The sequence below is a fragment of the Cyprinus carpio genome, chromosome B18 (genome assembly GCF_018340385.1).
Source record: "Cyprinus carpio isolate SPL01 chromosome B18, ASM1834038v1, whole genome shotgun sequence".
In the NCBI taxonomy this organism is placed as follows: Eukaryota; Metazoa; Chordata; class Actinopteri; order Cypriniformes; family Cyprinidae; genus Cyprinus; species Cyprinus carpio.
The window spans coordinates 17,194,477-17,221,482 of record NC_056614.1 but is presented as its reverse complement, the minus strand read 5'-3'; the positions used below and the strand labels follow the sequence as shown (position 1 = coordinate 17,221,482).

The 27,006-nt window shown below is 41.7% G+C and overlaps 1 protein-coding gene across 5 annotated transcripts; it reads left to right on the top strand.

The window, feature by feature from the left end:
- Positions 1–259: 259 nt before the first annotated feature.
- Positions 260–26,600, top strand: tle3a (TLE family member 3, transcriptional corepressor a). Of its 5 annotated transcripts, XM_042744090.1 has the most exons (22): positions 264–800; positions 1,040–1,134; positions 1,264–1,422; positions 2,097–2,197; positions 3,001–3,064; positions 4,538–4,582; positions 10,628–10,690; positions 10,828–10,932; positions 16,779–16,980; positions 17,482–17,489; positions 19,738–19,860; positions 19,953–20,003; positions 20,141–20,293; positions 20,941–21,070; positions 21,359–21,522; positions 22,696–22,769; positions 23,023–23,272; positions 23,447–23,694; positions 23,800–23,947; positions 24,285–24,435; positions 24,670–24,746; positions 25,163–26,600. In XM_042744090.1, exons 3-22 carry the CDS (start codon positions 1,399–1,401, stop codon positions 25,268–25,270), a joined length of 2,289 nt encoding a protein of 762 aa, XP_042600024.1. In that variant the 5' UTR covers positions 264–800; positions 1,040–1,134; positions 1,264–1,398; the 3' UTR covers positions 25,271–26,600. The 5 variants fall into 5 exon arrangements, with proteins under 5 accessions (XP_042600026.1, XP_042600027.1, XP_042600024.1 ...); XM_042744092.1 differs by lacking the exon at positions 1,040–1,134 and having other exon boundaries at positions 260–800; positions 16,782–16,980; XM_042744089.1 differs by lacking the exon at positions 1,040–1,134.
- The last annotated feature ends 406 nt before the right edge of the window (positions 26,601–27,006 follow it).

The window sequence follows — 27,006 nt, the reverse complement described above, 5'->3', positions numbered from 1 at the left end:
TCATCATTTCATAGACTGTTGTCTTTTAAAAAAAACTTGAGGCAGAATGCTAACCTTCTTTTTTGTAAACATTTAATGTTTTAACCGACATAAATAATCTTTATTTTTATACAATATGTCGTTTTTCTGCTCAGAACGACGTCTGTGTCTATATTGTGATTGCATTAGATCTCCAAACAAAGACATTCACTGTGACATCGGACCACTTTGTTCAAAAATACCTAGAAATGTTCAATAGCTGCATTACGAGCTACCTGTTCTGATCTAAAATGGCGAGTATGATGTCATGTATCAGGATGCAGTCCCCACGTGGGGACACGGCCCTGCGATTGGCCAGCAGGCCGAAACTGTCGGTTCTCTCATCTGATTGGCTAGCAGAAGGCGCTCTCTCAGTGGCTCAACCCTTGTGTCAGTAGACTGTCTGTGTGTGGCACAGGGTTGCGTTGCTGGACGAAGGGGAAATGCTCGAGAGGCGAAGAAGTACAACGTTACACTTTTAACCGTACCAAACCTCTTCAAAATCGGAAGTACATTTTTGCCAGTGTTTTCCGTGGATTACACGAACATTTTTTTCGCGCCGTGGAGTTTGGCGTCTTTTAATTTCTTTCCCTGGGAGAAGCTGATTCTCACCGAGTCGCTTCTTGTGATAGAGCGAGCGAGCGAGCGCACGAGAGATGTTCGCCACTGTTCGCGTACACCAGGAATGATATCTTTCCCTCAGATATTGAAGTGGTGATTAACATTTTAGAAGTTACTGGAATAGTGGAAGTGATTCGGCGGTTCGGACGCACAAAAGACAGGTACAGTGGGCTAGCAGGTTAGCTACCGACAATAGCTTGTTATCCAACCAAGACTTGAAACGCTTCTCACACTCACACATTGACTGAGCTCCTCACTAATCACTTTGTCGACTCTTTACGGTCTTCTTATTTGGGTTCTTTCAAGTAATGTGAAGTGCTAGATGAGCTCCTGTCAAAGTATCAGTTGCCAAACAAAGAAAAACGCCAAATTACCTCATTTTCGTGTTTTCCTTTTATAGTAACGTTATAGAAGCTGTCGTCTCGCTCGAGCGCTCCGCATGTAGTTTTTTTTTCCTCCCTGACACAATGAACCGAGTTGTTTTTAAAAGTGCAGGTGAAAATGCGTTATTAACGCTTTTATAGAGTTCTTCTCAACCGCAAGTTTAAATTTCCAACCGTCAGTTTGAATGTAACGGTCTCCTCCTCGTCTGTGTTTGTTTATTTTTCATTGTTTGGTTTCCAGCGGCAGAGATCTGAGAGGATTTTTGCCCCCAGCGAGCAGTGGGCTTCGTGTCCGGCTGATTTTTACAGTACAGTGGCGTGCCAGTGGACACCCCCCACCAAATAGACCTCCAATAAATAAAGGATACATTTCAAGATGTATCCACAGGGCCGGCATCCGGTAAGTGCATCTTGAACTGATATGGAACATAATTGCTACATCTGCATTAGTTTAGCTGGAGAGCAAGGGCAGAGCCGCCCGTCCATGACGAACGATATCCTGATGTGCACCTTCATTTGATTTGCTAAGCCCTGGTGCCTGTGATAATGCTTTGAAGTGAAAGAACAAGGCAGTTGGAAGCACAATCAAGTGGGGTAAAAAAAAAAAAAACCCTAACGCCTCTTGTCAATAAAGTATTACACCTAAAATTAAAAAAAAAGCCTTCTTTCTTCTTTTACACTTTCTCGTTTTTCACAAGAACACCTTTTTATAGAGAGAGAGCCAGAAAAAAAACAAAACAGCATTTTTTACAGGCGCAGTTTGGCACGCTCAGACCCATCCAAGCGAGGCGACCCCATTTTTCCCGCCGGTGTTTATGTGAGGCACTAAAACGGCGAACCCAGAACTGAAAAGATTCCCCCCGCCTCTTTTGTCAGAATGCTACTGGTGCTCCAGCTATCTCCCAGATGTCACTGTAGCGTGGATGTCACCCCAGCCCTCATTCAGGCTGAAATATTAGAGCTGCTCTCCCAGGGCCCAGAATGCATTAGAGCCTCGCTCTGCAGTTGGTGGAAAACAAATTTGGTTCTCTGAGGATGTAATTGAGTTTGATTGATGTGATGGCTGTCTTTCAGGCGCCCCACCAGCCTGGTCAGCCAGGCTTCAAATTCACAGTGGCAGAGTCCTGTGACAGGATCAAAGATGAATTTCAGTTCCTGCAAGCCCAGTATCACAGGTAATAATTTAGAGTTATATGCCCGTGAAGTAGCTTGTACAATTACCGCTTCACCTAATTGTGTTTCGCAGGCGAAGGGAGGAGAACTAAACCTAATTCATGTTTAAAAAAATGTGTGTGGGGTAAAAAAAAATAGTTTCGATCATATGAGGTAGGGATGCATGATGTATCGTCACCATATTGGTAATGCCATGGATATTTAATTGTAGATGGTTTTTCTGCTTGTTTTTACATTATTTTAGCAACCACCTAATGTTAATTTTAAATTGATAGTGCTCGATTCCAGTAAATATTTAACCTTTAAAACTACTATTTTTGTTTTCCTGTTACAACAAAGTTTGAGTTTTTATTTGATTCAGGTGTTTTTCCTTTAGTAAATTTCAGTGAAGGCTGCCTCTTATTATGCCTGAATTCACTTTTGCATTACAAAATTTGAATGTTTAGTAATTTGACATTTCACTTAATTGTTATTTAATGTGTATATGATTAATTAAAATTATTGCTTTAGAAAACATAGTTATATTTTTAATATCAGCCATGAAAATGATAGTATTGACTCAAGTATGAAAACAGTAATTGTATTTGATAATATGAAAATAATTAATTTTATCGTCCAGAATTTTAATATTGGTGCACCCCTAATGTAAAGCATTAAGATTGATTTTACTATTTATAACAACCCCCTGTAAAATGTGAATGTATTTGTTTAGCTTCATGTTTGCAGTGTGAATTATTTTTGTGTGTGTGTAAGCAGTGAAAACACATGTCTGTTCAGTAACTGATGTGTTTTGTTTTCCTCCCAGTCTTAAAGTGGAGTACGACAAACTGGCCAATGAGAAAACAGAGATGCAGCGCCATTATGTCATGGTAAGATTAGCCAATATGTAAGCTGCCATTAGCTAGTAGCTGGGGTAAATGTAGATGCCTTGTTGCGTGTTTCTCTGTATGTGTGTGTTTTAGAATGTGTTTGTGAAACCCCCTCTGGTGCTTTTAGTTCAGCCTCCTGCTTTATTAAAGGGCCCTGACTGACTGCTCTTAGCCTCGGGCCCTTTAATACACCAACCCTTAACCGTAGGGGTCAATGACCACAGCATTGTCCCCTCTTCTCTCTCCCCCTTTGTTCTCCCCTTCTCTCTACCTCCCTCTGTGTGTGGATCTGATTATTCTCCAAGGAGACGCTGCTCTCAGACAAATGCATGTCCGTAAATTGGGTGAGGGGTGATGGAGGAGTGCCAGAGTTGTCTGAAGGGAAAATACTCGATCGCAGCAGAAATCCAAAGACTTTGCAGCATTCTGTCTTTGATGACTAGATTTTGCGCACAAACAAACAGCTATATAAATGCATTGTTAATCTCAATCACAGGCTTAATCATTTACACAACACCAAAGCCCTAAATTCAAGAGATCAAAACAGCCTCATGTTAGGATTCATGATGGGGAGAGGAAAAACAAAGCTTTTCGTGGTGTAACTAAACAAGGTTAAACTGTGGAAGTGTATTCTCTTATCTTGCGTAAACACGCAAGCAATGACTTAAACCAATACCCAGGGACGCTAGTTAAACATTCCATTCACAGGAAAAAGCATGTCAGTCAGAAAGGAGGAGGAGAGGTTAGGTAAACACCATGTACAATCCCTACGCTGACTGTTTGAGTTGATAGTGTCAGAATCTAGACTTGCAGGACTGCACTGAGATCATGGTGTTTTAAATCTTCTTTTTTATTCTCATTACAATTGTTAAAAAATGTATTAAGCATGAATATATATATATATATATATATATATATATGTATATGTATGTATATGTATGGGTTAAGCTTTGATTATGCAAACAGGATTCCCAGAGTCATGGAATTTTTTAGCCTTTTAGTCCTGGAAAAAGTCATGGAATTTGATAAAATGTTTGTGGAAAACTTTTCTCTTTTACTTTTCTTACACTTCTGTTTCTCCGTATGTTTTTTTATTTTTCTGGATGCATAATTTTTTGGCTAGAAATAGCTCTTTTTCATAAATCATCATCATTATTATTATTTTAAACGACTAAGATTTATCAAATTTTAATGGTCAAAACGTGTGGGATCTCTGACCTACAATCCAAGTGGGATTTCCATTGTGTGCTTTCATCGGTATCATACAAAGAAGGAGAAGCTGTGCAGATATGAGACACTGTTATGGGACATGATTTTGAAGTGCGCATCAAAAGCCTGTTCTCCTCTTTTCCCCTCATGTTTCACTAGAATCTGACTTTCTTTTCCCTACTCTGTGATGTGAGGTGAAAATGTTTGATGTGGCTCAGATTGAATGAAAAAAACCTGAGTATTTTTCATTTCTCTTTCTTTCAGTACTATGAGATGTCCTATGGGCTGAACATTGAAATGCACAAACAGGTATGTAGCCCTTTGATCCCTGTTCACACAATCTCTGAGTCACAGAGGATCCGTGCGCAGTGTGTGTAGATGTCAGTCAATGCAGTCACACTGGTGTGTTAGGAGACAAGTGAAGTGCACTCTGTAGAGATGATGAGAGACTGTGGACTGTGTTGTTTTGAGCAGCAGTTAGAATCAGCCTAGAAGTCAGGACATTACAAGTACACACACACACAAGTCTCTTTACCTGCTTGTGCTGAGTAGAGTGTGGTCAGACAGCTTAGATAAGATTAAAGTCAGGACTTTGGCAGGAGGGGCCGTGTGATTTAATAACTAAAGGGAGCAGAGTCTGAGGAGTCCCTATTATGTCAGCACATTTAAGACAGCCTTTATAAATTAACACTAAGGGACAAATAGACCGCTATAAATAAATCCCTTCCAATCAATTTTTACCCTACATTTTCTCTAGGGCTGCACCTAACATACATTTTTGATAATCAATTAATTGGTTGTTTATCACTTTGATTTAATTGGATATTCCATGTCTTTTCCAGTAAGTGCCTAAAGTCAGCAACATTGCCACATGAAACTATTTGACCTATTATGACCTTCTTTGAAGCACTGGGCAAATTGCGTTGTGACCTTTTTTCCACCTCTGCAATTTTGCGGTTTTCCCCCTCAGGAATATTTTTTTTCTTCTACTACTTGAAAGTGACATCACTGTTAAATATCTGTTAGTGTAAGAACTGACTAATTGACTATTTTTATATTATTATCTACTAATACACTACTCTGCATCGTAGTTGCTGAGAAAAATCCAATATTTGTTTTTTTACTAATTTCGGAGTGCTGATTACAAAAATAGTTCTGCTGTTTTACTTTAGCACGTCACATTCTCACAAAATATGGTGTGCATTTCAAAATGTTTGATTTTTGGCAGCCATTGTAAGGTGAAGAAGTCTTTTATTATCCCTTAAGCACAGAAAAACCGCCACAAAGTCATGATTCGGTCTTCTGGGATGGAACCATTTGTTTAATTCTCAGCCCATTTTTTCATGTATAAATGACTCTGAAGATGTTGTTTTATGCTTAATCTTGAATCCAAGGTTAGAAATATGGTCAGCGACAGAAGAAAATGCAAACATGACATGACAATGTTTTCTTCTACATCTGTGGATGTTACAAAATCAAAAAATTACATATTTTACAGATTGTCTATTTATAAACTAAGGTTTCTATAACTTTCTTGAACATTAAATTAAAGAGTATTTAAAACATATTTTTCCAAATTTTTTCAGATTATAAGTTCAATTATACATTTAAATACTTCAACTTATTTGACTTTATTTGCTAAGTGCATTGAAAAACTTATTTGTGAAAAAATACATGATGGAAAGTTTTTATCGGTATTTTTTTAAATTAGCTTAAGGTAAAATTAGGCAAATAGTATCTTGTAAATAAGCTTTTTTTTTACGCTGGAATGCGTTACTGATTTTATTGATTTTTTTTTTTCATTCTAATTTTTGTCCACCTTATGTTTTTGTAATTGTCCTTAAAATTTAGGGTTCTCTTCCACCGTATTTACAAACACTAATCCAATATATCCTGACAATATTGTGACGCATCGCATATTTCCTGTCCCCCAGATAATAATGAGATTGCTCTGTGCACCAGATGTAGTTAGGCAACCTCAGAGACAACCCAGCTCCCTCAGCCTGGTCCCCTTCTCCACCTTATGAAGGTTAATGGCATCAGGGAGGAGCTGGTGGGTGGCGATCCATCAGTGTCCACAGTGTAAGCCTCTGCACTCCCCTGTCTGTCAGGCCCCTTGCCCCTGCGATGCCTCCTGTTAACCACTTATCTCCCAACTGGCAGGTGAGGGACAGAGGAGTTAGAGAATAGGAGTAAAAGGGTAGAGGGTGGGAGGGCTGACCTTGTGTAAACAGGGTAATCGACTGATCCATTTTAGCGCCTTGACTTTTATCAGGAACCGCCACAGAGCCCGTGGATGCACTGTTGAATAATTCATCCGACGTTGCCTCTAACCTGTTAAAGAGGAGGGAGGTAATGTTGTTCGTAAGCAGACGCACAGATCCCACCCTTTTATCCAGGTCTGTTGATCCGGGTTAAACTGAACCCAGGAGCGGATGCCAGGTGGGGAGTGGTTGACCAACCAAGTTAGTGAAGATTGCCGGATCCGCACCCCATTATTCTCAGCGCTGAGGGTTTAATTCCAACTGTCAGGCAATCCGTTTCTTCTTCCATTCGGTTGTCACTGGGTGCTCTGTATTTTAAACAGTTGTAGCGTAATGCGGATTTCAGGATGCACGCTTGCATCTGATGCCTGCAGACAGCCATCGCAAAGGGGAGGAAATGCAGCTGTAATGGCAGCTGCTCCGCATCAATGAGCCGCTGTGATGACTGAGGCGCACTCGCGGCGTGGCTTATTTTGTGAGTTTTTCTCACCTGTTGTGAGACTCCGAGGGAATCTCCTCCCCTCTCCTCACTGTCAGACCCAGATTGAGCCAGTCAGGCCCGGCTAGACACAGGGTTGCTGATAAATGATTTATAAGGGGTGCCCTAGGAAGTGCTTGCTAACTGCTGGATTGCCCTTCTCTATGTGAGCCAAAGCAAACTGACTGGCTCAGTGAGGTGAGTACACAAAGCCTCTGTTAAAGAGGAGGGAGGATTGGGAAACACAGGCTCGCTCCCGTCACACTGTTTATGGTGGTTAGGTCATGAAACCAGGTGAACCTGTACAATGACACTCCAAACATATGCATAATAAAGCAGGGCTTTTGTAACAGGGCTATTTGGAGAGACTGAGTATATGAGAGACGAAAAAACAACAATAGAAAACAGAGGCTAGCCACCCGTGCAGCTCTACTAATGCCGATCAATTCAGGTAAATTTTAATGCCAGTTCTCAACAGTGCTGCAAGTTAACAACCCTGTTAAGCTTGTGCGCTCACCTCCGGCATGCACATATATAGACCTTATTTTACCTTTACTACAGAGCGCGAGGCTGTCAGAGAGCATTACCACCCTTTCACCCCAGCGGAATACAGGGGCCATCAACCCGGCTAGGTCAAGTATTGTTTGTGATGGAGACACATGCCTGGAAGGGCCAGTTGTTTTCCTCTATATTCAATGCTCATCAGCGTCTCACTCCATTCCACTGGCACTGATGGCAACAGACAAATAGCTTTCAGCATGCCATTGACAAGCCTGGCCCTGGAGTGCTCTTGAAATGGTGCTAGACAGGTCCGAGTACCTGTAATTGTGTACCAGAGCGTGAAGCTCACCACTTAAGAGGCAGGCTTTCATCTGCTTAAAGTGACATCCTATTTTTAATCCGCAGTTGTAGCTAAAAGCTCTGCTTGTCCAGCTCAATGCACAGCACAGCTTTCATCATAGATTCATACATTACGTGCAGCGTATGCTGGCTTTTTGCGTACGTCACCGCCGTCGGACATGTTTTCCCCCGACAGCGGGATTGTTTTTGCAAGATAAAGCATGAAGCTTTAGAGTGAGTGTCAGATAAGGCAACCCTTGACCTCACTCGGCCAGCTGTCAACGTCGCGTTAAGCCCTTAAGGAATGTGTTCGATGCTCTCCAGGCCTCTCAGCAAATCCTGTCAAATGTTAGGCTGCTATTGATGCGGTTTATCTTGGCAAATAAGGATTATACACTGAGCTGGCTTTTCAACCAGCATTTTTGTTGATGCATTCTTCTAGTAGTTTTTTCCGGAGTGTAGTTGGGTGTGTGAAAGCTAAACTGGTACCCGGCTTTGATCCCGTTGCTTTGGTGAAACCCAGTAACCCATTCTTGTCACAACAAGTTTGACTATAGCTTTCAAGAATGTGTAATGATGATTTGGGATGCAATGCTATAGATAGATTCTTTTTTTTTTTTTTTTTTTTTTTTTTATTACAATGACTTTTTTCATTATTAATTTTCATACATTTTATTCATATTTGGTATAGGGAACATTTCTCACTATTAACTAGTTGCCTATTAACATGCCTATTATTAACATATTGGCAGTTTATTAGTAAAGCACGTGCTCTGCATGACCATATTCTACATCCCTACTCCTACCCAATACCTAAACTTAACAACATCATTGCTAACTATTAATAAGCAGCAAATTAGGAGTTTATTGAGGTAAAAGTCATAGTTAATAGCTTGTTAATAGCGAGAATTAAAATAAAGTGTGACCTCATATTTTTGTTTTATTTATTGTTATTGTTATATGGTCCGCTATAGCATTTTATGGTCTGCCAGGCTTTACTCAACTATAGCTTGACCCGGCACACGTCTGTATTCCTTTGATGGGAAGGAGCGAAACTTTCTCGGGTGTTACAGCGTATCTTGTAAAAAAAATATTGTGTCTGGCTCCTGCAACCGCTTGGCATTTTCGGCAATATGTTATAAATAATTTCCTGGTCGGTGCAGCGCTACGTGTTTGCCATTGAAATGAAAAATAGAGCCGAAATCCCTGTGATGTGTTTGTGCTCCGTTCTGGCCCTGTGTTGAACTGAGCCTCATAAATTCTATAGATGATGTATCTGTAGCAGAGTTATTTTTCAGAGGCTTTCCTCCCCCCTCTCCTTTGGTCTCAGTCAAAGCCAGTGCCAGACCTGTGATGTGAGCTCCTTTCATCACTGGAAGAGTCTGTGATGTCGGCCGTGCTGTGTTCCTGCTGGCGTCTGATGATGGAAAGGAAGAGGGATGGAGTACATCCTACTGTAGCTGCGTGTAGCCTTTGGGTGGAGAGCCCTGGCTTTGCCCCCAACCCTCCTTTTACTGTCATGTGTTCTCACAAGGACCCCACATCATCCTGCTATTGCTCGCCTTTTTATCCACCGTTCGTGTGCGGTACTCATCTGATCGACAGGCCGAAAATTCAATTTAATGACCTGCCTGTGTGCACGTAATATGATTTTACAGGCTGTTACGGTCAAGCTGAGGTACCATTTGCATAATGATCGGCGCGCGATAGGAGATGGGGCCTGTTCGGCTACAGTTGCCATGGCAACGGTCAGGCGGGTGGAGAGAGAATGAAGGTCGGGTCCCTGTGGTGGGCTAGATGAAGGGGGGACTTGGGGGTGGGTTGCTGAGAAAATGAAAAAGGTGGGGTCTGGAGAAGGCAAAATAGGCCTCCTCGGCTTCTGGACGTAATCCACCTTTGTTCATTAGTCAGAAGTGACACATTTTTGTGATGTGAACATTATCTGTGCCGTTGTACAGGCTTGTCGGAGTTAAGGTGTCATTATTCCTACAGACATCTGTGCCCAATTTTTAAATAATTTGTGCATTGTTTAACTTTAATTTCATTTGATGTGATTAAATGTGTTTTTTTCCTCTACCCTTTTTTAAATTATTATAAAAGCACTAAAGCTCAAAGATGCTGAATATCCTTTGGCTCTGACTGTTATTTAGAACATGTGTGTACAATTTTTGGATGGTGGAAATTCATAAATTTGGGATTTATAAAACAGCTTTTTTGTGGTCAATCCTAAAGTCTTTTATCACATTTGTCTGCTTCCAACATGTCCTCAGGGATTGTCTGCATTATTTAACATTTGCTAAACAACAGGAGTTGGCAGTCATTTTGTTGTAGAGACATGTGAAAAAATCTACTTCTGCAGCTTTTTCTTTTTACTGCAATTACATATCAGCGGCGATAATGGTTGAGGTGTTAATGTGAAGTTGAGAGTGCAAAAGAAAGTCTTGTGTGCTTGTAGACTGTACCTGTGGGCTGATGGCAGCTGAAGTGCAGCACTGCTCTTAACACAGCTCCAGTGTATCTGGCTAGTTCTTCGTGTGGTTTGGAGTATACACTCATCGCAGCTGTGCTCTCTCTCTCCCCTGGGCTTTCATAATGTTTTAAATATTTCACATGTCAATATCACGCAGTTTGGAGTGTGCCGAGTCAAGCGGTTCTGATTGCTGTGGTAATTGGCTTAATCGTTGGGAAACGCTAAAAAAGGCTTAGTGGTGCACTTTAACAGAAATAAATTAACCCTTTTTTAACATTTACCTCTTTCTTTTCCTCTTCCAGACCGAGATTGCCAAAAGGCTCAATGCGATCCTAGCCCAGATTATGCCTTTTCTGTCACAAGAGGTAAGCTTTATGTGAATTTTCAAAGCTTCATTTTAGTTTTAGATGCAGTACTGTTTATTATTATCATTTAAGAACTTTTAGGTTTTTGAATTTGCATTGACTCTGAAATTTAACCACATTTTCTGTCCCTGTTGCAGCACCAACAGCAAGTAGCACAAGCTGTTGAACGTGCAAAGCAAGTGACAATGACTGAACTGAATGCTATCATCGGGGTACGTGGACTTCCCAGTCTGCCTCTCACCGTGTGTATACCCCTTTAATTACTTTATTTGACCCTAATAACGGGGCAAACCGGCATTGTTGTAGATGCAAAATAACCCTATTAACTGATTTAACAATTAATTTTAAAATGAGTAGCTTATTTCAATCATGTGCAGGTTTGCCCCTACAGTGAATGCCTTTTTAAATGTTGTAATGCTTTGTGCATGTATCATGTGTGCTTAGTAAATGTATTTGTGGCTTGAGTGAGGAAGTGTATGTGTTTATAGTGGTTTTAAGGTCAGACGTGCCGTTGACCGCAAACGTTGTCATTTAACAAATTTGCAGTATTTCACAAACCAATTCAAAAAGAGAATGGCTAACAACCTATTCCATTAAAGTGATGGATAATGATTATTTGTGAAAGAGTCTCTTAGTATTTCATTGCTTTCGTTTACCTCTTGGCCCATAGCCACATTATTGTTTATCTAATATGCAGGCAGATGCTGTTGACCAAGCTTTATTTAGTCTCTTCTATATGTGGCATGAGTGTGCTTAGCATCCTCAGTCCCCTGAGTCTGCATCTAGAAGCTGCTCAGTGCTCTCTTTAGAGCCTGGATACCTTTAATTAGATCAGGTTTTACAGGAGAGGCTCATTCCTCTTTGCTGACCTGGATTGCGCTGGGAATTAAAGACAAATAGGATCTTGCACACACACCCCTGAGCTACTACAGCTATTCCTTTCCTAAAAATAACCACATCTCCCTTCTAACAGTCACTTATTGATCAGGGGCAAATGACCTGGATCCTTATCAATATGTAGGGAAAAACAAATCTGCGTTTGGGCATCCAGTAGTAAGGTTAGCTCTGATCTGATTACAGACACTGAGCCTGCTTTGATTCATCTTAAGAATTGCTCCACAGCTAAAGAATCTGATAATGGTGAGGTGAAGGTTCAAGGGTTGGTTTGAGTTGTCTGATATCGAAATTCAATTAGATCCTAAGCTTTGACACTCACTCAGAGATAATTCCTGGAATCAGGTCTGAATGGGGCAGTCATGCGGTCGCTCTTAAATGCCACGTTATCTTCAGGAAGGATCACCGTCTGATAGGTCTGATGTTATGTTACAGCAGACCAACTTTAATGACTCTTATTCTTTTAGGAGCCATTTGCAAGTTGAAAGGCAGAAAAGATACTTGCTTGTCTGAGAGTTTTTCTTTTTCTTTCTTCGAGTAGGTGGACATTTGTAATTCACACAGTAGGCAGTGTGTGCACTCACGCAGGTGCCAGAGTCCTCATAAATAGTATAAGGCATAGGTGAGATGTGAGCTACACAGACACACACACACTCTTAGAGCAGAAACCACCAGCATCTCTTATTGATGAACCTCAGGGCCAGTAATAGGATGCATCTAGGGCAGCAGCTTTTTCTTTTCTGCTGTGCTATGACTTTGATCAGAGGTCTTAAGATGGCCTCCTCCAGCAGCTTAGAATTTCTGCCCTCAACAGTTTGTTTATCAACCCTAGCCCTATTTATTTTAGAAAAGCATAAGCATTTCTATCCACATTTTATACTGTTTTCAGTTCTTTCTCCACATACTGTTCTGGTTATCACAAGTTTATAGGCTGTGTTTGGGTTTGAAGCTTTTAGTGGTGTTGAATATTTATTTGCTGGCTCTATCCACCTTTTTCCTCAATGCGGAAGTAAGCCTATGGGTGAGACTTCTGTTTCATTAGCCGCTATAGGTAAATAACGAGGAGAATAACAACGTGCAGTAAACGGTAAAACTGTTTGCAGTACAAACCAGTGTTCTTAATTAAGATAACAGATTAAAATAATGTGATAGGACACATCAATTGTCAATATCAAGCAGTAAAACGAACTGTTTTGTACATCTAAAAATAGCTGGATGCAAATGAGACCGGAAGCTAGACCCATAGAATTTACGAATCTCAGGAAAAAGGTGAATAAATCTAAGCCTCAGTGAATATCTTTTTGATTTTAATGTGCGTTTTATTTCTTCATTAAGTTTCCTGTAGAGCATGTCATTGGACTAATTTGTGATCCCTCCTTGTCTTGTGACTTTTAATGGCGTCTTTGATTGACTGTTTAATATATATGGCATTAGCATTGGTGGTAAATTTGATTTTACTTACAATATATTGTATTTGTTCAGAACAGAAATATACAAATATATACACGTGTGTGTATATATATATATACACACACAAATTAGGGGCTGCCAATCGATTAATAAATTTTTTTTTTAATTAATTACATGGTGTTTTGATTAATCTAATTAATCGCAATGTAGTTTGACTGTGAAAATACCCACAAAAGATCATTTAAAGCTATTTTTGTGATAAATGAGAAAGTATCAATTCGACATTGCAAATTGTAGCTTTAGAAAGAGATCTTTTTTTTATTTAACAAAATTTACTACATTGAGCTTTTAGCAATGTAAACTATGGAACATAAAAGAAGATAATTTGAGAAACATCTGAGTATTTTTTTTGTTTATACAATGAAAGTCATTGGTATTCAAAACAGCTTTGTTACCAACAGTCTTCAAAATACCTTCTTTTATGTTCCACAAAAGAAAGGTTCTAAACAACGTGAGTAAATAATGACAGCATTTTGGGTGAACTGTCACTTTAATATTTTTATTTTTATTATCTTTTTTTTTATGAAATGATACTCTAAATAAGAAACTAAATCTGCCAGCAGGTGGCAGTAAATGGTTTGAGTCATTCATTCATTAACTTGATTCAAACAGCTGATTCACTCAGGAATTAAGTAAATTCTCTCTTTATGAATGGATCTTTGAATCAGTAATTCACACGATTCGTTCAGAACATGGATTCATTCTGAAACTAAACACTGCTGTGTTGCTCAGAGATGTGCAACAGTTCTGCAGCTATGGCTTTAAAGGTAATGTGTTCTCTGCAAAATTGTGCAAAACAATATTGTGGTTAAAGTATAACACAATATCAACTTCTTATTTACTGAACTGTTGTGTAAAATCACATTTGCACTCGTGGTATTCGGGACAAAATCAGCATTCGTGTGATATAACCTAGCTCTCGCTGCTCGTGTGATATCACTTATCATTTAATAGAAATATGAGACAAAAACACATTCAGGGGAATTTTTCGCACAAATATCTTGAATTTTAGGGCATAACTGCATTTATCGAGTTGTTGTGCTGCATCGTATTTGTCAAGAGTTAACTGTATGAAATGTAAGATGACGTACAGGTCTGGGGGTGGGGCCAGTGCATTAACTGTGTTAAATATTTTAATCGCGTTATTTTTCATAATTAAGTTAACCGGTTATACTGACAGCCCTAATATATATATATATACATGTTTTTGTTATTTTTTGCCTGTGGGCAAAATTTTATTTATTTATATATATATATAAATAAATAAAATTTTGCCCACAGGCAAAAAATAACAAAAACATGTAGATATAATTGTTTTATATTGCCAAGCCTTTTGCAGTGGGCAGCTTGTTTTACTGTAAGTCATCTGCAGTGGATGTATTGATAGATCTCTATTAAGACTGCCCCTGCTTGTGCTGTGGGCCCAATTAAGTGTGTTTGTGGCTAAGAGGGCGAATCATGGGGCTTTATGTTTTTGAAATCCCTCAGGCCTGCATGTTGCATGGTTACAGCACTAAACTCAGGATGGGGTTGCTTAACATACACACCTGAGACTAGAAGCAGGAACTTGTCTGATTGAGCCACTTATCTTTTTTTTATATGTCCATTGTTAATTTTGCACACAAGACCTACGTTCACTATTTTGCTGTAAGAGGGAGAGATTAGCACCAGTTGAGACGGTCTTTATGCAGGAATATTAAATTACTGGAGACATTTTATTTCTTTATTTTCTTGTCTTCATGGCCAGGTCTCTAATGAGGGTTCTCTTATTGTCCATGCATATTACACATCAGTGGCTCATTAGCTGGAATGAGCAGGGAGGTTTCTCCCCCATGAATCAACGGCTTCTTTAATTTCCCATGTGGTCAGTCGTCATCTCTGAAACCACACACACTAACCCCCTCTTCTCTCTCTCCCTTTTTTTTTTTTAACTAGCGGTTCATTTCACTTCCTGACACATCCACATGAACACCCTAGCACCAACACTGTTTCTGTGTTACAATCACTCACTTCCACTCTTGTCTCACTATCTCTCTCCTTTTCTCTTGCCCTTTCACTCTCTCTTCAAGAACATGCGCCCACCACCCACGCTCAGTGCCTCAGTACACACACACACCTCACTCACACACTCCCTTATCACATCTCCTCACAGATCCACACTCTGAGGCACAGCTCATAATTGGCTTGGCAGCTCTGTTGTGTTGGGGAGGGTAAGGTTGTAGGTTCAAATCCCAAGCGGAGCTCTTCTATATACCATTCACTCTCCTGCCAATCTCAAAAGCCCGGAGTCTCAATATACAGCCAGCTGTGCAAATAATCTGCAAAGCTGTTAGCAATTATACTCACCCCAAATAAGGGCCTGTGATGGACATCTTAATTATGATTTACCCACTGGAAAGGGCAAGCTTTTGGAGCATTCCAGACTTATAAATAAGCCTTTAGTATTGATATTTACTTATGGCATGGCATTGATGACCTGCTGATAATTCTGAAAGGTTGTACCACCGTGATCACCGCACATAGCCAATAACACCTACCCTTTCCACGTCAAGCGTGAAGAAAACATGACATGATTCTGGAAGAATGATCGTAAAGGGTCATTGATCGACTGGTGAGCTCTGTGAAAAGTTAGGCAGTGTGTGCTCTAACAGCAATTTGAATAATTCATTCTTCCTGTGAACACTAATAAATTGTGGAGGCTTTACTGGTTCTTTACTGGTCAGGGCTCACAAAATCGCTAGCACCGACTAAAACGGACCAAAGTTTATCCCATTCACGCTACAAAAATGTATCAGTGATATAAAATTCCTTCCTTGATTTGCATTGTTCACTAGCTTGTAGGGGTAAAACAGATCATAGTTGATCGTTTGCACGTGTTTCTAAGTTTTGCTGATTTAAACAAATTTAAGTGTTTCAAACCATTCACGTGCATTTGGGCTACCAGCGATTTTGAAATTTTGCGAGCCCTGATGGTGGCTCTGCTAAGTATTATTTAACCTTGCTTTAAGCTGCTTGTTTCCCATGCTGAGTGGTTTTTAACTCTCATCAGTTTCCTCCAAGCTTTTCAAATATTGATGGAGGTATTGGAGGCTTGAACGCATGCCAAAACAGGACCCCTTGCTTTTGGCCGCCGCCGCAGCTCTACAAGCTCGCGCACACACAAAAGCTGAGCCCAGCTGCTGTTGGAGTGGTGTTTAAAGTTTGGTTTTCTCGAGTGACTCATACTTTGTGTAATAACCAGACCCAAATGTGAGGGGAGTAAATATAGCTGTCCAGAGTTTTGATGGGGCTAAGGAGCAGGTGGTGTTAAGCCTATGAGCTGACAGCATTCCAGCGCCTGCTGTCTTTTAACTGTATCTTAAATACGGCTTGACGACTCTCTTTTGGAGAGTGTGTGAGTTTTATTACGTAATGAGTGAATTTACATGCTTTTTGTATGATATTCCACAGAGTTTGTTACAGTTGAGCAGGAAACCTGAAATGTAAACTGACCAGATCTACAACACTCCAAGATTTTATATTTTCAGGTTAAGATCCAAGCAACATAAAGACTGTTTCATTTGCAGGATCCTCAAATAAGACTTGCATGTGCGTTAGGATATAAATATCCCCTTGCCCCCACCTGTGCTTCTGAATTGGATGCCCAGAAGCCGCATGTTTAGTTTGTGGCATGGATTTCTCTACTTTTTTCCCTCTGGCCCACTTGCTGTATGTCTCTCCACAGCAGCAGCAGCTCCAGGCCCAGCACCTCTCTCACGCTGCCCATGGCCCCGTGGCTTTACCTCCCCACCCTTCTGGCCTTCAGCCACCAGGAATCCCGCCGGTCACCGGCTCTGGCTCGGGCCTGCTGGCTCTGGGAGCACTGGGAAGTCAGCCACACTTGCCAATGAAGGATGAAAAAAACCACCATGACCTAGAGCACCGAGGTAAGGAGCAGACACACACACTGCTCTCATTTAAAGCCAAGAGAGTGGAACATTAGTCGCTCAGCCATATAGACCTCTTGTGTGAATCAAACACTTGTTTCTTAACACCCAAAGCCCCCCACCCTCTTCATTATTATTACAGCTCTCATAGACTGATGACATTATTGACCTTCATAGGTTTGCATTATAAGCGTATGCTACTCTCGTGGCTTGCCATTTAAGGATATAGCCTATTTTCAGAAAAGAACTGAGAGTGTATAAAGTAATTGAACATAGACATGACGCCCTCTGTGGCTTGCATAAATTGGCAAGGTTAATAAAGGACACGTGCTAATGGTTTGCTAGCTGTATTGTGTACATTACAGACATATTCTACCTGCTGATGAAATCTACTTTTAACGCTGATTGTCAGTCGGTCAGGGTAACTGACTTTTGTTTATCTCTGTTTTGTCTTGCCGTTCTGCCTGTCTTTCAACACCAACCTGGGTCTGCTGACTACAGAGAGCACTGTGAGTATCAGGTTTCCTGTTGTCTCGGTTTTCCTCTTCCTCTTAATAGTTCAGTTCCAAAACCTAGTTAGCTGCCTACATAGACAGCAACTCTGCATAGGAGATTTGATTCCGTTGTTTGGTGTAAGCATGTTGCTAAACATTGGTTAATGTAATGATAATACTTTTCTGCATTGAATAAGATATGACTGTACATTTAATACATGTTTTCTCAGTCTGTCCACCATTTTGGTTTTATTTAGTATTTGGCTTAAAATGAAATGTCTAAGGAAGCGACGTAATTAAGTTGCATAGTGTTTTGAACAGCCTTCATTTCAGGAGCGCACCTTAAATGATGCCTTAATGTTGCCTCTGTAGGCAGCTCACTAGGTTTTGAAACGGCACAAATATGTCTTAGTTTTACTGGGTGAAAAGCACCTCTTGGCCCATTTCATGCCTAAGAAAATTTCCATTAATGTAAATGTCAAGTAAGATCCTTCATCCTGAAGCACACGCAACTCGTGCACGAAAAGGTAATCTGCGTTCATTAAAATGACTAATAGAGAAACAAGCTTTTTATGAAATAAGCACTCACATCTCTCCGCAGATGGGAAATGACTCGTATTACAGTGTGCAGATTAGCGCGGCTCTATAATTTCATCACAATTAAAGACGACGTCGACTGCCTCCCTCCTTTGTGGGATTTATTTTATCCCTCTCTCGTCCTACCCACCCCTCCGCTATCTCCACTTGTTTACCGCCCCTCTCTGCTCCCTTTTGCTAGTGCGATAAATATGTATGAGCACAGGCGCTGGAATTGTTTTCCTCCCTCTCATCTCCGTGCCCTTGTAAGAGGCATTTATTCGACGGGGCTTAAATCTCTCTGATGGCTGATTGTGGTTGTGAGATTGGGTTTCTGCTGGCCTGGCGAGGCCTGAATGGGTGCAGTCATGTCTGAAGGAAGGGGAGCTCCTCTGGTGGTTAGCAGTCCAGGCGCTGTTGTGTATTCGCTGCTGCCATTGTCTAAGGTCATCTGATAGCACGCTGGTGACTCTCCTTAATGAGTCACACTAAGCATCTCTTTAGAAGGTCAGACATCATGCCACGGGAGCGAGAGAGACAGAGACTATTGGGCGTTCGGCCCAGTCTGCTACTTCATCTTCTCAGCTTAGTTTCCTTTTAAGCTTCCAGTGATCTGGCCGCATTTTCCCTCTGTGAATCTTGTTGCTTCACACTGAGTGAAGGCTCTTGGGACGTGATGAGTAAAGCTCTAGGAGCAGGATTGTTTTGAGAGAGTGCCCAGAGAGCACTCAAAGTCCTGTTGCATATGGAGCATGCTTGCTAAATACTATGAATTCATCAAATATTCTTACAAAGTGTTATTGTGAGTATGGACAGTGGCCACAAACAGAGTCGCCCACCATTTCCTGTGGATATAAGTCCCTTTTTCCATTCGTCTGCCCTGTAGTCATCGTCTGGGGACCGCAGACCCGCAGAGTGTTGAGGGAAGGGGACTGGGTGATGTCCAAACATGCTACATGAATCAATGACTATTACATGCTCCCACACACACAGCCCGAGTTGGACTTCTCACAGATAATGGGCGGTTGTTTGACACTAAAGTGCTGCTCATGTCTTCCTGAAGCTGTTTGTTGTCTTTTTTAGAAGATGAAGGGAATGATTTGGGGGAATGAAGGGAGAGTGGTGGGGCAGTGAAAACAAGCCCCTCTTTGGTCTGGTTAACTGTGTGTACTCTGTAGTGCAGCCAGCACATTTTTCTGTGTTTAGTCTACTGTGGGTTGTTAGATACGGCTTGGCGAGTCTCACTGTATTATGTTAGGCCTGTTTTGGGTTTTCGAGTCGGATAGCTAGAATGGATAAATCGCTTTTGGCTTTTTAAGTGTGTGGTTTTGGAGTGATAAGAGGTACTCTGTCCTTTTTTTTTTCTCCTTGCTGTTGACTTCTCAGCTTGGCTCTCCTTCAGATCCGACAGCTGTGAAGTACCTGTCATTGTAATGGTAATTGTTTTTGACTCTGAACTCAAATAATTCATTTGTCACCAGAAATAAACTGGAATCAGGTTTGGATATAAATATCTTGTGCTGAAAGGAGTTGGAGCCTACAGGATATTTTCAGAGCAATTTGGAGGTCTTGTGAAACAAAACACAGTTAAAACCACCCATCGATCTGCTTGTAAAGATGAATGAGTTGGGTTAAAGTCTGCAGTCTGTTGGCACACTTTAATATTTCCCTTCTTTCTCCTCCTCAGAACAACTCTATTTCTCCATCAGACAGTCTGCGTACAACCAGCGAGAAACACCGCGGCTCCTCTGATTATAGCTTGGACTCCAAGAAACGCAAAGTGGAAGACAAGGACAGCATGAGCCGATATGTGAGTAATGTGACATGAACTTGTGATGTAAGATTCCTCTGTAACAAAATCCCAAAATGGGATACTAACTAGTAGGCTTGTTGCGTTTTCAGGACAGTGATGGAGACAAAAGTGATGATCTGGTGGTTGATGTTTCCAACGAGGTGAGAAACACATTTTATGTTGCATCTAAATCACTAGAAATTGTGCTTTTATTAATTCAACTGTAATGTTATCAGTTATAGCTTACATATTTTATTTTTGACATTTAACTCATTCCTATTATATTTTTGTGATCTAGGACCCTGCCACGCCCAGAGGCAGCCCTGCCCACTCCCCTCCTGAGAATGGCATAGATAAACCTCGCCCAGCAAAGAAGGATACGCCCAACAGCCCCGCCTCTGTGGCCTCCTCCGGCAGCACCCCCTCCTCTAAAAACAAGGAGCACGGCCATGTACGGCTCTCTCTCACTCTCTCACACACACTGGCTACATTTAATACAGAATTTACGTGTATTAGCTCTATTTATCTGGATTTTACTACTGTAATAACTCGGAAGCACTGCATATAAGATTTGATGGAATCTGGGTCTGTGCCATTGAAGCAGAATTATAGGATATGTTTGAGGAAAAGGTTTTGATGGGAGGGGGCAGCTAGGGAAGCTTGAACGCCCTGTGATCTTCCACTCTCTCTAATGGCTCAGGAGTGAATGTCTGTTTCCCAGCCTCGGCTTTAAATACATCTGTAAATGTCAGGGATAATGCATTCCCATAGCTGGATCAGTCATGTCTTCCCTGCTAATAACTCAATGCGTTTAACCATTCTAGGCCTCTGCATCAAAAAAAAAAAAAAAAGATTAGAGGGAGAAGCGAGGGAAGGATAAAACGAGCCTCATCTCCATTGTAGCAGTAATGGGTTTGGGGATAAATAGCAGGGTTTATAGTTTCGTAGGAGTAGTGAGTTTGTCAGAATTGGATTGGATTAGGTTCTGCCGGCACTTAAATCTTCTGCCTGGATGCTGCCTCGTTTGGGGGGATTTTAACTCTGTTTTCTCTATCTCTCTTTCTCTCTTCTCCTCCTCCTCTTCTGTTCCATCTACAGAATGACAAATCCTCCACGCCTGGCCTCAAGTCCAACACCCCCACGCCTCGTAATGATGCCCCCACCCCGGGTACCAGCACCACCCCTGGGCTGCGGCCCATCCTAGGCAAGCCTCCAATGGAAGCTCTTGGTGAGTTCATAATCAGCGTCCACAGAGATCACCTCCTGCAAGCATATAGCGCAAATATTGTAAGCAAAAGAGAGCTCTTTGCATATGGAAATTATCCAAAGCTTCTGCAAATTTTAAGGCTTGCCTTTTTTTACGGAGCTTAAAGCAGCTTTCATAAAATTCATCTTTGAAGCAGCGCAGTGTAGGCAGGTCTTTGATTGAGATTTATCTCCCTGCTCCCGAGTTCAGCTCCTTTCCCCGTGGTTGACTGATGCTGATTTATGATTGGCTGTGTGTCTCTGTCTGCAGCCGCCCCTGCTCTGCGCACCCCCCTCTCTTACCCAAGTCCCTTTGCCATGATGAGCCACCATGAGATGAATGGTTCTCTGACCAGCCCTGGAGTCTATGCCGGCCTTCACATCTCTCCTCAGATGAGTGCGGCTGCTGTTGCTGCCTACGGACGCTCGCCCATGGTGAGTATTTGTGTTTATGTATGTAAAAAGCACCTTCAATGTAGGGGTGCAGAAAAAAACATTTACAGATGCATCATGATCCTGGATTTTTCTAGAAGCATTCACAGTTGGATTTTTGAATTGATTGTCTTTAATTTTAAAAGTCTTTAAAAACATTTCTGATTGCTTTAATATGGAATTAATGCACAAAACACAAGCTGAACTAGTTATTGTATCTGTTTATTTTGCTCGATTGGCGAGTCAGAGCACTCATATTTTTTTATACGTGATTTTTGGCAATGGGTCACCTTAACTCCCCAAAGATTTATGCCTCTGTGCTGCAGTTGAAAAATTGAGATGTATTGAGAATTTTTTGGAATCAGATTGTGACTCCCTGAAGCAAAATTGAATCAAATACTGAGGTGCCTAAAGATTCCTAACCTCTACTACAAAGTAGGCCCCACCTTACCTTTCTCTCCAAATTTCTTCCTCTCTTTTCTTTTTATTTTCGTGCTTGATTTCAATCTGTCTCTTTCACCCAAAGCTCCCAACCTGAGAGTGGAGGGAGAGTGTGGGGTGATGTAGTGTGTGTGACTGGGTGTGAAATGAGCGTTACATTGACTGGGCTCTCAGGCTTCCTGACTACCTGCCGTCTGATTGCTTCATCCTTTCGGCTAAATGAAGGAACAGGGCACGAATCATTCCTCTGTGGCTGAATGTTCGGTTTTGCAGTATACATTGATCTAGTCAAGTTAAAGGAATAGTTCACCCTACAAAAATCTAAATAGTCATTTACTTAACCGTATGATGTTCCGAACCTGTGAAAGGCCAAGGTAAAAAAAAGTTTTGGATGTTTTGTTTTTTCTGTTTATGAACAATGAGTGCGCAATGAGGCTTTCAAGCTTCAAAAAATGCAACAGTTAATAAAAAAATGATCAAAAAGGCACATTCGGCTTCTGAAGCCAGATATAGCACTTTGAACTAGATTCAAAAGTGCATCACACTCACTGGCCCTGTAAACCTAATCAAATTAATTGAAAAACAATAAATTTTTCCACACACAGCTATTGTATGGTTTACATAGGGTTAATCAATGCACAGGTTATAATGTGTAATTTATGCTCGTGGTGTTTGTAATGTGTGTTTTAATACAGATCATTGCTCTATGCTGCATGTTTTGTTTTGTTTCTGTAGGCGGGTTTTGAGCATCCTCATATGAGAGCTCCCGGCCTCCCTGCCAGCCTCAACCCAATCTCTGGAGGAAAACCGTAAGTGTCCAACAAAGATTAAATGATCATGACTAACTCATAGCCGCACTAGACCGGTCTCTTTCCCCACACTATTTATGTAACAGTTCCGTGAGAGTGCTTAAGAGCACAACCTTTTCCACCTCTTAATACCTCATTTCAGACTACTTACTCATATTGCTGTAATTGATTTAATTAACCCACTTCAATCAGTGCGCTGTTGACTACTAGATTACTAAAGAGGTCTCTCTCTCTCTATCTGTTGCTCTCTCAGAGCCTACTCTTTTCACGTCAGCGCTGATGGACAGATGCAGCCGGTGCCCTTCCCTCCAGACGCGCTCATTGGTCCGGGGATCCCACGCCATGCCCGTCAGATTAACACACTCAGTCATGGAGAGGTGGTGTGTGCTGTGACTATAAGCAATCCCACTCGCCATGTATACACTGGTGGCAAGGGCTGTGTTAAGATCTGGGACATCAGTCAGCCTGGAAGCAAGAGTCCAGTGTCTCAGCTAGACTGCCTGGTAAGGGCCAAAGACATACTTAATATAACTATTGTGTTTATTATAGTAATAATACTCTACATACTACTAGCCCCTTTTAAGTTGCTTCTGAAAAGTAACAATTTGTTAGAATAATGTTGGAAGTCCAGATGTTTGGAATATCTTCTCACATGTTTTTTTTGTTTCAATCTACAGAACAGGGACAACTATATTCGGTCTTGTAAGCTGTTGCCTGATGGCCGCACTCTTATCGTTGGAGGGGAGGCTAGCACTCTGACCATTTGGGATCTTGCCTCCCAGACACCCCGCATCAAAGCCGAGCTGACCTCCTCCGCACCAGCCTGCTATGCGCTAGCCATCAGCCCTGACGCCAAGGTGTGCTTCTCCTGCTGTAGCGATGGAAACATCGCCGTTTGGGACCTCCACAACCAGACCCTTGTCAGGTGGACCTTTTTCAAGATTTTCTCTTATGAACTGCATTTTCTTGTGTATCTTTAAGATTTAAAACAGGGCCATTGTCTAAACCCTTAATTTTTTGTGATTTGCAGGCAATTCCAAGGCCACACAGATGGTGCAAGCTGCATTGACATCTCCCATGATGGCACCAAGCTCTGGACAGGTGGCCTTGACAACACAGTCCGCTCCTGGGACCTGAGAGAGGGACGGCAACTCCAACAGCATGACTTCACATCTCAGGTTAGGCCACAGCACAAGGACTTTCCATGATGGAGCTTTAGGCAGTGGAAGTAGCGACTGATCTCTTCTTCTTCTGAGTTATCAGATTATTAAATAAAAAATGTAGGGGCTTGGTTAGGTGCATGCTTGGTTGACTGGAGTTTAAGATTTGGCCATTGCATTCCAAAATGGAGCACCATAGATCAATATATCAGTTTCACAACTTATATACATGGATGAATTGTTCACAATAAGATATGTAAACATGCATTAAGAAAACAAATGGTGAATTTTCATTTCATACTGACTTGAGTGCAAAGCAGTAGTGCTTAACTTGTGTCTGTTCCCCCAAACGCAGATCTTCTCTCTGGGCTACTGTCCTACAGGCGAGTGGCTGGCTGTCGGCATGGAAAGCAGCAATGTGGAGGTGCTCCACCACACCAAACCTGACAAGTACCAGCTGCACCTTCACGAGAGTTGCGTTCTCTCTCTCAAGTTTGCCTACTGTGGTAAGTGACTGATTCAGGCTTCACGCATTTAATGTAGGCACTCTATACATATCTCCACTAGAGCTTTTGCACTCTCTTGAAGTTAAACGCCGACACTTCTATACAGAACAATGAACACAACATCTGACAGAACCTTGACTGTCCTTTTCTGCTAGGCTGTCTTGTATTTGGCTTTCTGTGCATATCTCCTGTACTCTAAACGGAGCTCTAATTACATTTGATTTCCCTTGACAGGTAAATGGTTCGTGAGCACTGGGAAGGACAATCTGTTGAATGCATGGAGGACTCCCTACGGCGCCAGCATATTCCAGGTACAGAGATCAATACAGACTGTCTGCAGGAAATGTGTGGGCTGCCTGAGTCAGTAGAAAGGGCACAGTGACCGCTGGCTGACAGGCCATGCCTCGATCAGCGGAAATGGGCTGGAGTATGTCATTAACGCTGGGTCTTGACCACTTAGTGCGGATGTGGGTCCGCGCGTGTAGCTTGCATCTACCAGCTTAAGAGTAAATAATGATAACCCTTCAAGTGTTTATGGCTGAAGGGGCTCGGCATGGACGCTAATGCATCGTTTGGTGGGGGGGGGGGGGGTGCTTATGTATACAGCTGTCAGCATTTTCTTTGAGTAATAGACGATGTTGGAAGAGTTTTATGCAGGCCCTTTTGAAGTTAAAATTCAAATCTTATATTTCGCCAGATTTGTTGACTTTTTTTTTTCTCCTTGCAGTCAAAGGAATCATCCTCAGTCCTGAGCTGTGACATATCAGCTGATGACAAGTACATTGTTACAGGCTCTGGTGACAAGAAGGCCACGGTGTATGAAGTGATCTACTAGAATGAGAGGTAACAGACTGGAGCAGCTCAGGCCTCTGGAGGAGGAAGGGGGGACACACAACTTCTCACTCCAGTGACTCTCCTAGTCAAACAGACAGGAACAGCCCTTGTCTGTCTGTCTGACTGTCTGTCTCACACTCACTGACTTTTAACTGACTGACCACAGATGTGGAAGAGTGGACGCTGGGGTGACCTGGACTAGGACACAAATGTGCAACCCTACAGACCCCACACACTCGGCCCAGTTCATATGGCACTAGAGAACACTCAATGTTTCCTTCCTTGTTGTTTTAATTTTTTCTTCAAATCTTTCTTTGTTGGATTTTGGTTCTATTTTTTTCCTCACTATGCAGTGAGAGCGTTCCATAATGCATCGTGAAGCCGCGCTTCGTTCTGAAACTTCATCTGTGTGGAGGGTATGTGAAAAGTGTACATAATGGAGTATTAAAATGCCTTTTATAGATTTATATTTTGGTGTCCTGTTACACTTGTGATGGTTCTCTTTCTCTCTCTCGCTCTCATTCTCTCCTTGATGCCTCGTTTCCCCTTCGAGGTTTGGAAATTAGATTAAGTTTTTTTTTTTCTGTGAGGATATTCTATTGTTCCCCCCCTGAGAAGTTCATTTTCCAAGCTGACCTTTTATGGAAATCTAATTTACTTTTTTTTTTTTTTTTTTTTCTTCTCCCTCCTGAAAAACAATTTTGAGCTAAATCGCATTACAGAGGCGTTTTTGTAAAATGTCCTGTGGATTTTTTTTGAGTGGCTTATACCCCATGCAAGGCACCTGAGACTGCATTCGAGGCTTCGCGGGGAAGGGCGGATCAGTTCCAAAACAAACTCTCTGACTGGCCGCTCCACCTTCCTGCGAGAACAGAGACCTCAATGGGGCACACAGACCTGGATTTTGATATTTACCGATTAGTAGAGGACTACTCTTGAACCTGTGACTTAATAGTGCTGTTGTATGACCAGGACATGACATCTCGTCTTGTAGTGGAAGAATTGGAATTTGGATCAATTGGTTACCCCCCCGTCCTGAGTCCCAAGTGACATACACTGTGTTTTGTGTGCATAGTGTTCCATATACAGCACAGAGTAAAATGTCTGCCGGACTGTAACACTCTAGCCTAACACACAGGCATTTACTTACTGTCCAGTTTGTTTATAGCATCACACTGTTAGTATTTTCCTTCCCAAAAATAATGAGAAAAGCGCTGCAAGAAATGGACACGTCTCAAAAACACACACCAAAGTATGTAGCAAACTGTGTTGTCACTGAAGATATGTACAGTTGTTGATAATTCAATAAACTGTTTTTGTAAAAAATGAAATATAAGAATGTCTCAGTGTTGTATACTAGTCTCTGACATTGGCCTGTTCAGTGGGTATTGTAATGGTGCATCAATGGAGAGCTGAACTTCAAGGCACTTGAAGGGAAGCATGACGCAAACCCTGCTCTTCGGCCTCTCTCTGAATGTTCTGTTGGTAGTGGAGCACTCTTATTAGGCGGTCAGCTGAGATGAATGCCCTCTCCAGCCCTTATTTTCTGTCTGTTTCTCTGTATAGCGAGGGGCTCTCTTTGAGAACTCCATCCCCTCGCCTCTTTAGTGATGTTTTTGTAAGACTATAAAAGCGGAGACGGATGGTTTTGGCTCTGAAACGCTCTCTCTCCACTTTCCTCTGTTCTGTTCCCTCTGTAATGCCCCCCCACATAGGCACAAGTGTTCATTTCCTGAG

Coding starts and splice junctions, on each gene's coding strand:
- tle3a (XM_042744089.1), top strand. CDS start 1,399: ATGTATCCACAGGGCCGGCATCCG. Junction 21,071..21,358: donor GCCTCCAATGGAAGCTCTTG/GTGAGTTCATAA, acceptor CTCTGTCTGCAG/CCGCCCCTGCTCTGCGCACC. Junction 23,948..24,284: donor AGCATGACTTCACATCTCAG/GTTAGGCCACAG, acceptor CCCCAAACGCAG/ATCTTCTCTCTGGGCTACTG.